Here is an 11,898-nt window from a genome sequence, read left to right as displayed (position 1 = left end):
GATGTTCATTTAAGGTTGGTCTCTTTACCTTGCGTGAAATCCGTGCCTGAAAGCGAGAGTGCACGGCTTGCATTTAACAAGTCAAACTTGTTAAAATTGTCGGCGTAATTTTAGTTGACTGCCGTGTCTAGACAGCGTCTGAGGATGTTCCTACCAAGCCTTCCGTTTCTGAAATACATGTTATTCTGTTTTAAAGATAATATGGAAGGAAATCTGTTTTGGTTAAAACAAAAGGGAAGTCGAAACTCTTTATCTTTATGTGAGAGGAAAATGTACATGTATACTTTGAACTGAACTCAACGTAGTAAGCCCTCGAGGAAAAATATAGAAAAAAAATTAAGTAGAGAAGGAACACGGGTCTGGTTCAAGTCACAATAATAAAAAAATATGGGCAATCATAGTTAACCATCAAAACAGCTGACGGGCGATCGAGTGTCGGAAATGGAACTCGATGTTTCATAAATGCGCCAAACTTTACCTCGGCTGTTGCTTATCAACTCCGCACCTTGATCCTGGTAAAAAAATTGTTTTCACAAAGCATACAGCACATCTGATCCAAAAACTGTAATTTCATAATTGACAAATTTTGTTTTTTAATCTTTCCAAATTCCAAATCAACTTCCGGAATGTTCCGAATTTCTCCGGAAGCTCCCCCCACTCTCTTCCCTTAGTGACGTCACATTACATCCATGCGAGGCTTAAAGCATGCGTAGTAGTATCTTTCCCACACGAAGAGAAGATTCGGAAGTAGACGCGAATATTGGTAGGAAAATCTTTCTCAAAGCTCAAGGATTTTATTCCGATTTGCTTAACAATTACGTAATTTTCATCGGCATGAGATGGGATTGCTGTTCGCGAAATTATTTAGTTGGTTTAGCAACGAAGGTAAGTTTTACAGTCCAGTTTTACGTGCACTAGCAAGAAAAAATATTTGTCAAGACTCACTTCTAATTCCCCCCTCCGTTTATTAGATTGATTTCAATTTGCTGTAATATCATGGAGATTATTTAATCAAAGGTCTCTTCGAGATATCGACTTTTTTTGCATGAAGTTAGTATGAGTAGAAAGTTTATCCTGGGCATTGTTGTTCGAACATATCATGGAAGAATTCAAACGACTTTCAGTTCAAGCATTTTTTTATTTTCGCGGAGTAAATGCTGTACTTGTCAGTCGCGACGGCTGGGTGCTTTGCGACTCATATACTTTGGCTTGGTTAAAAAAGGTAAACTTTGACGTTTGCCTTTAACATGTTTAATCGAAATAGTTGTTTCCTTTCGAGTTAGAAAGATTTCTACTCGGCTTAATGCAGAAAAATAACGCCTGATCGCAGGTTAGGTTACGCACGACAGAGTTACCTTTTGTCTCGTCATGCAATCTTAACCCCACATTGAGAGTTAAATTTTCGTTTGGATATTACCAAAAGCCGCTCCTCCTTGTTATTCTTTACCTTACGGCTACACATCCCATTTCTAACGACTACATTTCCAGCAAAACAGTTGCTGTTTATTTTTCTAATGACGATGCATTAACTTCTGAACGGAAGAAACGTTTAACGTTTACTGCTTCCACCGGAAGTAATTTCACAACAGGCTACAAAACCGACACTTAAAAGAAGACCACCAGCTGCAAGTCTACAATGTACAAGACCAGTTTTCTGTTTTAAAGAAATGCCGCACGAAGTTGGACTGTTTAAATAATTTACGAAATGCTCTTTATTAGAAACATAAAGCCGAAACTTAACACACAATCAGATTCTGTGCGTGATAAACTGAATTTTATTTAAAATCTTAATATGCTAATATATTATCACACCCTAGATCACTATATAAGCCTGAACTCCGTATTATAATTTTAACTTGATAATGATGACATGGCGTCATCGAAACGTCGTTCTATTTTCCTATCGCTTATTTTTCTTCTCAAATGTTTCACAAAACATTTTGTTATTCGAAAGCTACAAAAAACTTTTAAATATCACTTAACACATTTAATGATGTTGCAATTAGCGAAGCGCACTAATGACGTCACAGAATTTGACTCCCGGTGTGAGTCAAAATTCGGACAAACAAATCGCTCTGTAAGAGCAATGTATGGTTGGCGGGCACTTTGGAGGCATATTTAGCGATTGTTTCACAAAACCATGGCCAGATTGGCTCGGACTTCGGAAAGCCTTACCTGTGCAACGTAGAAAGCTCAAACCGTGGTTTGAAAAGTTTGAAACAAAAGGTTTGTCAAACAGAGCGATTATTCAATAAATGTGTAAAATGTTTTACTCTCAGTTATTGAATGGATTATAAAGGCCCGATTTGCTGCCGGGATTTGCTGAAAGAAAACATTTATTTTTATGCGAAATGCAAAGCGTTTACACTGTTCTTAGCATAATATTTTCGCCCTCTATCTATCATGTGTCGAAACAGATCGGATGGCCGGCGATCAGTGCCGTCAAATTCGGGAAGAATTCTGAACTTCTTGCAAACGACGATCTTTCCGGTGCCTAAATGAAGCAAACATACAAGTGCTATCCTTCGCAATTATATAATCCGATAGTAATTCGCTATCCGCCGCATAAATTTCTCGGCAGCCTGAATAATTTTGCAGTGGAAATCAAGGTGTCATTACCGGATCTTCGACTAATAAATTAATTTTGGGCCATTTTTTGGATACCTTCAATCTGTTTTTCACTTACTAAAGCAAAAATGTTTGAAATCTATCATTTTTCGGCCTTTCGAGAATCTCGGCCTCAAATTGTGCCTTTCTCGCCCTTTTTTTCTTGTCAAGATGCGTCCCCTCCATACAAAGCCTTTGCCAAAACTAAAATTGTTGTCCGACTCACGACTCACTGTGGTGAAATCTATTTTTAGTAATAGTGCGCTTTGCTAGATGATGTTGCAATTCTAAGGGCCTGTTTACATGGAGGGAGGGTGCCCCGGCTAACCGAGTAACCCGGCTAGAAGGGATGAAACATAGCGCGCCATTACATGCAGAATTCACAGCCCTTCTACCCGGGATTAGACAGCGTCATTGAAGCGTGTCACAGCGTGGGAAAACCATGTAGCTCCAAATGAATGAAGAAAAATATGACTTTTTACTAAATAATCGAGGCTAGCCGTCTTCAAGCCTGTTTTATTTTGATGTGGAAGCACTTAGAACTTTAGTACGTCCGTTTATGGAGGAATCCATCGAAATTTAACAGTCTTTGGCCGCAAATTGAAATTAAATTTGTTGTTTCGTGAGTTAGGATAACCATTCCTACGAAAATTTCGAATTAATTAGCTGTTGCTTAAAGAAAAATTTTCCAGCCTACAGAGAAAACTAATTTGATCTAATTTTGGTCAAATAGCATTGTTTGGGTCGAGAATTTATGCATTTTATGCCATTAACTACAAATTTAATTTAAGAACGCGCGAAGACTTATCCCGGCAAGCCGGGATAGCTCGGTCATAACCGTTTACATGGCAAAAAGCTATCCCGCCTAGAAGGGTGCCCCGGGAAAGCAGACCGAGTGCCCCGGCAAGGCGGGTTTCCCGTCTTGCATGTAAACGCTTCGATGCGTTCTTTAAAGAAACGTATGAAAAGTTGGCTCGCCCAGGGTAGCTCGGTTAGCCGGGTAACTCGGTTAGCCGGGGCACCCGCCTTCCATGTAAACAGGCCCTAAATTGTGCAACTCAGCAGAAATAATCAATTGTCATGAAATGAGTTCCTTTTGGTTAACTATTAGCAACGTTTTAGTGTGTTCGTGCGGGTAATGTTTGACCTCCTGACCTCTTTCAGTGCTTTGGCTAAATTAAAGGCACGGCGCCGCACAGTAAAATCTTTAGAAAAGCAGTCACTTGAGAAACACACAAGTCGTGTTTGCGTTAGTCACGGAGTGAACGTGACATGAATTTCCTTTACCACGTCATCTTTTGCTTTTTAAAACCACATGCCTAGCCGGAAAAATGCCTGCTTACGCATGCGAATATTTATTTTGTTCCGAATGTTCAATAAAATAACCCAAACCAGTTCATTTAAAAGAAAGCCAAATCACGCCAAAATAAAGAGTAGACTATAAAGACTATCCCATTGTGTTTCTCCTTTTAGCGTCTTCCGACAAGCTTTTGGTAATTCCCCTGGCGCGATGACGTGTATCCCGTGCTTTGACACATTCTTGCTGAGCTTGCAACTTACGTTTCGATAACGTTTCGATTCTCAAAATACCGTAAACTCAAAACAAAAATTGGGATATCCAGAAAATAAGTCGTTGTTTTGCAATATTTAACACGTTCCGGGTAAATTGTACGACTTGTACTCGCTCCGAGCCAAACGCTTGAGTAACACAACAATAAATATTTCACACAAACAGAGCGCAGAGTATTCAAACTGAAAATAGGTGAATGATTATTTATAGCTACAAGCGAGAGATCGCGTGACATGGGTCTGACGTAGTGGTAGTTTTAAATAGCTTGGACATGTCCAAGCGGTCTTCGTTTTCGCTATGTGATTTTAGGTTAAATTAATATTAGCCCCTAAAGACTTGTACTAGTAAAAATTGCGTTCTTAATCGTTTTAAACTTCGCAGCCTTCGAGCGCTGAACCCCTTACATTCTTAATTGGTTATGTGACGTAAGATTTGGGCTACTCACGTTTTTTATTCTTATATAATGTTTGTAAATTTGACAAGTCACGTTTTTTCTACAAGAACGGAAGTGCTGAAGCACAGCTATAGAGTGACACTTTACAAGTCACGCGCTTTGATCACCCACAGCGGAAAGTATTCCCTTGAGAAATTAAAACAGTCCCTTGAGAGTTAACAAGAATGCAATCCCTTCCGGTTCAGATTTTAGCCCAGGTAAACGCTATTCTACTTTTTTTACTTGTAAACAAGCAAAAAAAGTCGAAAAAAGGCAGGTTTTTAGAATAATTTTGAAGGAGAAATCATACAATATTTCACTTCAAAATGTATTTTTCTGAGCTTCTTTGGGCATTGAACAGAATCACACGCCGACCAAGAGTTTTTTTCGACACGTAAAATTCATCTTACACAATAATAAGTTATTCTTGTATAGTGATAACATTCAGGTAAAAGTGGCATAATCTTGTAAACCTTTATTATACGTTATTACTTTTAAAGGAGTCTGACATGTATTGATCTCTTGTAATTATCTTAAGAAAAGGATAGTTTTTTACTTTTCCATGTAAGCTTAAGTTATTTACTTGAGTCAAATATCGAGCAATAATACCCTGGTACACTTTTTTAGTGTTGAACTTGTAAAATGTTAGGTTCCAAATTTTGTGCTGTGACAACAAGCAGTTGTATTTTATGGGGTTTCTTACTCATCTTTTTTTCTTACATTAACATATCTAAATTAGTTGAAAGATGCTCTGCATGCTGTGCTATCGTTGCATGTAGCTTATTATCTGACAATATTTAGAATTAAAAAGTTAGATAAAGCAATTCTTGTGTTACAGAAAGGCAGTTTCCAATACTCTCTCTTTTTTATCTGCAAGTAAAAGTCAACTCAGCTGTACTTCATTGTTTTGCTTGTAGAAAATTTGAGCTTGTAGTCTGATTATTGTTAATATTTACACAGCATTAGTTGTACTGAAAACTGTTGAAAATGACTCCCCCTTCTGTGGAGATCTATGCTGGAAACTTCTCAAATACCTCCTGCTGTTACCAATGGAATCTGGGGCAGCTGATCATGAGAAAAGAAATAATTTGCACATAAACTTCAATTATAGAATAATAAATTAACAGCAGGCTGAAAAAAGAGTATGCTTCAGTCTGTCTGATTGAAAAAAAACCAAAAAAAACAGAATGAAGCACTTTTTTGTTTCCAAAATTGTTTGATGTGAGTAGGTGAATGTTACAAGAATACCACATGGTAAAACTCATTTGTAACACAAAGAGTTCTACAGTCATTAAGTGAACATCACAAGTCTCCGAAGATTTTTCTGTCTGAGATTTGGAAGGTGTATTTTCAGGACAGCTTATTTTGGGGGAAGAAGGAGGTTTATTAGAATTTTTACTGCATTTTGCAACCTCTGTTTGTGTACAAAACATTAAACATTCAATATATTGTAAAGCCCGGGCCAAACGAGGATGAGAGTTCAAACTCTCACTCTCGTTTGGCATGGAACTCTCATGCCGCTCTCATCAACTTTGAACATGCTCAAGCTTTTCATGAGAGTCAATGAGAGTTTGACGGGCTCTCGTTCTCGTTTGGCCTGAGTTAATGGTAGTGAAGTCGATGAGAGTTAAGGGAAACTCTCATGTGAGTCAACTCTCATCAACTCTCATCCTTGTTTGGCCTGGGCTTAATGGTACAATTTTATCCTTGGTAGACTCTGGAATTTTCCTTTGTGTTATGTTCATTATCATATATAATCATCATACACCAGAACAGAGGAACAAGGGTAAAATTAAACTACGACTCATAATAATACCACCCCCCATTTTTTTTTTTTCTTCCTCCCCCCTTTTGTAAAAACAAAACATTTTTAAAAAAAAAAAATAAAAAAATATTTTGCAAAAACTACACACACCAAAAACCAATAAAAAGTTATCCCACCCTTAATAATACTGTTACATTCTTTTTTCCTTTGTTTTCTTGTGGGTTAAACTGCAAAAGTTGGTTCTAATATGTGATCTATTATTTTATTCACAGAGCACAAGGTGATAATTGTAGGCTTAGATAATGCAGGAAAGACAACAATTTTATATCAATTGTAAGTATTTTGTCATTTGACCCTTTTACATGTGCTGTGTTGTATTGTGCAGAAGTTAAACATTGCATATGGATTAACTGTGTTAATTTAATGCCTGGTAATTTTGTTTTACAGTTTAATGAGTGAAGTAGTTCATACATCACCAACGATAGGAAGCAATGTAGAAGAGGTGAGATTCTGTGATGAATTGATTTTTTCTGTTGCTGGTATTTAATATAATAAGTGGTATCACTGACATGGTATGAAAACCTGGCTGTGAAAGTACTTAGTATGGATATGCAACATCATTGTTATCAATATATGCCAATTAGCAGTCATAGACTTGGACATTTTATATTTCATAATTTCTGGGGGGTGTTATAATTAGTTTTCGTGATTTGTCAAAAGCATCCCTGCTAAAAAAAAGATCCGCCGTAAAGAATTTTCCCCATGAATTTTAGTGAGAATTTTGTATGCAATTATTGTTACCATTTTTATCAAGGTTTTCTAACAAAGGTATACTTTCAATAAGCTGAAAGAAGTAAATCAGAATAGCCAGGTAGTAATTTGTTCTGTTGGTAAACTTATTTATTATTATAGCAAAGTTAAAAAAAAGTTAAAGAGAAGAATTTTTTTGAGTAACTGAGGTTGCAAGAGAGCCTAAAGAGAAAACACAAAGGTTCTGTATTGGGGGTCCTTCTTAAAACTATGGCTAAGAATAGAAGTGTTGAAAATTAATGATTTCTGCTTTTGTCTTTAGGTAGTATGGAAAAATATTCATTTTTTAATGTGGGACATAGGAGGTCAAGAGTCGTTAAGATCAGCATGGAATACTTACTACACAAATGCAGAGGTATGCTTAAATGAAGTCGGAAATAAATTTTTTTCCCACTGTAATGAATTGTAATCCTGCTTTTCATTCTTTTTAGCTGTCAGGAATGAAGTAACAGATTAAAATATAGGAATTTTCTTTCAAACCAACTTGTGTTTTTTTTTTTTCAGTTTTTAATTGTAGTTGTAGATAGCACGGATAGAGAAAGACTTGCAGTAACAAAAGCAGAACTTTACAACATGTTGAATCATGAGGTAAGATGTTTGAGCCATCTTTGAATCTTACTGTTAGAGTGCTTAGGACAAAATGTCTTAAATTTTATTTAGACAAGTATTGTATGTCCATTAATCCCTTGCAATGCTTGTGAAAAGGTTAACTTTTGTTCTTAGCCAAAGGGGTGTTATGCGTATGAAAAAAAAGCTTCATTTCAAGTAGCCTGCAAGCAGCCTGATTTCATTCTTAAAATCCTATGTGTGACCAGTAGAGTAAACATTATGCAAGTGAGGGGAAAAACGAGGAGTGAATGGGGCCAAAGCAGATCTCGATTTGCATTCCTGTTTTCATGTCACATGCTGGGAAAAGAAAGAGACTGCTTGCAGGCTATATGTCAAGAATGTCGATTATTGACAATACACAGTATACATGCAGGAAAATTTTACCCCTTTTTGAATGTGTAAAACTTCTTACATGTATATTGTATTTGACTTTCTGATTTCAAAATGATATTTAAACCTGTTGACTGGAGTTGATAAAAAGAAAAAAGAAATACTTTGTTACAAATTACATTAGTTGCTAGAACTCACAGTGTACATTAACTTCTTCCACATTTGCTATCCATTGTGTGTCTGTAATATTGGCATCTTTATGTTTTATCTTATCAGTGTAGATGCATTTAATCATTTGCACTATATAACCTTCAATTATATTATTACTGTAGGATTTAAGACAAGCTGGAGTACTTATATTTGCCAACAAACAAGATGTTAAGGTTTGCTTTTATCACTATAACTGTTATTTTCTTGATATATATTTTTTTCAATGTCCCCCCCCCCAACAACCGGCTCAACGTATACTAGTATATAATTAATGCAACATGCTTTTGGTGTAGTAACTAGCCATGTTATAACCATAAGATAAGAGTTCAGTGCAAAAAGTTGAATTTACAACATTCACACTAAAAGAGCACTGAATAAGGATGTAGCAGGCTCATTGACAAGCCCAACTGCTTTTTCTGGCCTTTGCATCTTTAAAAGTTTACCCAAGTCTAATTGTTTTCAGGTGAAACTTCAAGCCCTTAGCAATATTCCTGACTGAAACATCTACACAACATTCCCATTGTGTTGTTCTAATAAGTATCCATACTCCTCCAATTGAAGGTTTTTTTGGTTTGAACACCCACACCCCCCCCCCCCCTGGATATTTCCTGGAAAATATGCACATCTCATCTTTCAAAAGCAACGCTGACATTGGTTAATTATCTTTCCAGGGTTCTATGAGTGTGGCAGAAATATCAGAGCAATTAAATCTTACTTCAATTAAGGATCATGGATGGCATATACAGGTAGCGTGTTACCGATATTAATTTATTACAAGTGTTTTCCTGGAGTCTTTTACTTGGAAAAGAACTACACATTCATGTTTTCCATATAATTTGGAATGAGAGGATTAACAGTTTACAAAAGTGTACATAAGTGTTCTGAAGAAAACACTAACCAGGTTTAGTAGAAACTCAGCTGTGTTCTATTGGAAATCCGCAAATCTGATTGGTTCTCTCACTGTTTTCTATTTGCCGATAGAAAACAGTCGTGCGCGCGAGTAGCTCTTTAAGCGGTAAATTTGTGCACAATATTGTAGCACAATATTGTAGGTGCACAATATTGTAGGTTGTGGACTGCAATCCTTTAGAGTTTCTACTAAAACAATTAGACTACTCACCCTCGTTTTCTATGAGCGATAGTCAACTCGGCTGCGCCTCGTTGACTATTTGCTCATAGAAAACTCAGGCTCGTAGTCTAATTGTTAAATATCAGACAGGACTTTTGTAGTACCATTATTAAGTATGTAATTTTTTGTTCTCTTTTAGGCATGTTGTGCCCTTACAGGGGAAGGGTAAGTCTATTTCTCAACTCATGGACAGAGTCATATTCAGGGTTCAATCATGTCAGGTTTTGGAGAATTTTTTAACAACAACAAAATGCTCTGAGCAGGAATTTGTTGTTAGTCACAAGCCCAGCTGGTTTTTCTTGTCTCTGCACATTCCCTCCCTTCACTTCACCCCACCCCACCCCGGTTTAATTGCCCCAATCTCCACCCATGATGTTCAGCCAACCAAGATTTTCATACTGTCAAGCTTTATGTAGACGCAAATGTTATTTAAAGTAGTCACGCACTAAGCCTTAAGATAGCTGGTGTCCAGGCATGCCACTGAAAGTTGGGATTTAAACCATGTTATGTTCATTTAAAATATTTAATATTTTAAATGACATAACATGGTTCAAAATCCCAACTGTCAAGAGGCAGATCGGCTGGCTATATACAAAGTGTGACCGAGAATTTGAACCTGCCTCTGGCAGGGTGGAAGGCTTGGCCTTGATCCGAGGACTTGCATATGATGACAACAGTGCCCTAAACCACTTGGCCACACAGCCTTGTACATGCTAGCAGTATTGATTATCCTTTGTTTATCTACAGATTGTACCAGGGATTGGAATGGATTACAAATCATATTAGGAAGTAAACATGGATTCAATATTTAATGCAAATGTTCCAAATTTATTTTATATAAAAACAGTTAAATTTTTTACAGAAATGAGTGTACAATAAGAAACTCTCATTTATTTCTCCATGTACATTAGTCAAACGTTGTTTTTCTTGGGAGTTACACGTAGTTAGTTATGCTCAATATTTAAGTATTGTACTGTAGTCAATTCTTTTTACTCCTTCCTTTATTATACATGTAAGACAAGAACTAGTTTGAATCAATAGTTTTAGTTTGTTTTGTGTAGTTTTTTCTGATCAATTTTGACGGTGATTGTAATTCATTCACAAAAAGCATTTGTGACAGACAATCAAAGAGATATTTCACATACTGTAGCTTGTAGTCTTTTAGTTTTACATTGATTGAAATAGATACTCTGCTCTCAAACCATTGTAAATAAACTTTAGCTGCCAATAGAAATTATAGTAATTTATTCTGTATGCTTTAGAAGGCTTTCTACCTATAAAGCACTTGTAAATTGTTGTCCAGAATAAGAGTTGACAATTCCATGACCCTATCAAGTTCCTCTATTCATGTACAGAAATGTACGGAAATGTAAAATTTTGGACCAGATAAAAAACAGAATTTGTCCTGACTTTCAAACCCTGTAAGCCCCATTGTTGATAAACAGGTTCTTTCTACTGGTCTCTATTCTTTTCTAGTATTAGTTGAGTGAATTTGTTTAATATCAAGACAATTTTATGAATTGTTATGAGGACAAAATTGATTCTGATCGTTCTAAGGTTAACCAAGTTTGTAATGGGAATAAGAACTGGACTTTTAACCCCCACTTACATGTACATGTAATCGTTAAACAAAATCCAGAAAACGAACCAAAAAGAAAAAATAATGCAGTATAATAATTCGCTGGAATATTGACGCACAGACCATAGTTAGCGGCATTTTCTCCATGGTTGTTTCAGGTGTTGTTTATATTAACAACCACAACTGGCATGTTCTATAGCAGTTCCTATTAAACGATGGACCATAACATATTAACGGTTTAAAGGGAAAGGGTTGGACAATAAAAGCATTCCTGCGAAGCTTGAAGAACGCAAAGAAAGTCCTCCAGAGCAAACCGAAACGCCAAACCGGCCGGGAGCGATGAGAGGCCGCTGTATTCGCAAGCTAGAGCAGATTGCAAAACAGTCTTTTCTCAAACGCGCAAAGTAAACGCGAGGCGGGAAGCGCACAGTGTTGCAAAGGAAGCGTGCCCGTTCTCGATCTTTTTGGGACGCAGCGTTTGTCCAAACGAAGACTGTTTTGCACTTTACAGTATGCCGAGCTGTTTGGAATAAAACGAGAAACCTTAGCCTGGAATGTGAGTCGTCTCTCGTCCTCAATCTAACTCCGCCCGGCTACCTTATACCACTCGAAAATATTGATTGGTCCGTGTAAATGAAGTGAGGCTGTTCAGTGTATTGCTGGTAGCAATTGTTTCAAAATAAACTGTCTTCTTTATCGACTCCATGTTTCAATATTAGTTTACAGTAAGCTTCCAAAACGACGTTTTTCTATCCTTGAATAATTATGACAAGCTTTTCACAATCCAACACTACGAGGGTACCATCTCGTTCCCAAGGGGTAGCACTCCATTTGAAAGGTACTTGTCAAACACACC

General features: G+C 36.8%; 1 protein-coding gene across 1 annotated transcript; it reads left to right on the top strand.

Annotated features, from left to right (window-relative positions):
• Positions 1-720: 720 nt before the first annotated feature.
• LOC144660784 (ADP-ribosylation factor-like protein 5B) lies at positions 721-11,743 on the top strand. The gene is made up of 9 exons (XM_078521511.1): positions 721-885; positions 6,648-6,708; positions 6,823-6,877; positions 7,448-7,540; positions 7,690-7,773; positions 8,457-8,507; positions 9,006-9,080; positions 9,603-9,628; positions 10,211-11,743. Exons 1-9 carry the CDS (start codon positions 840-842, stop codon positions 10,254-10,256), a joined length of 537 nt encoding a protein of 178 aa, XP_078377637.1. The 5' UTR covers positions 721-839; the 3' UTR covers positions 10,257-11,743.
• Positions 11,744-11,898: the final 155 nt, after the last annotated feature.

Source organism: Oculina patagonica, chromosome 7, assembly GCF_052425735.1.
Source record: "Oculina patagonica isolate OP01 chromosome 7, crgOcupat, whole genome shotgun sequence".
NCBI classification, from domain to species: domain Eukaryota; kingdom Metazoa; phylum Cnidaria; class Anthozoa; order Scleractinia; family Oculinidae; genus Oculina; species Oculina patagonica.
This window is presented reverse-complemented; position numbering and strand designations above follow the sequence as displayed.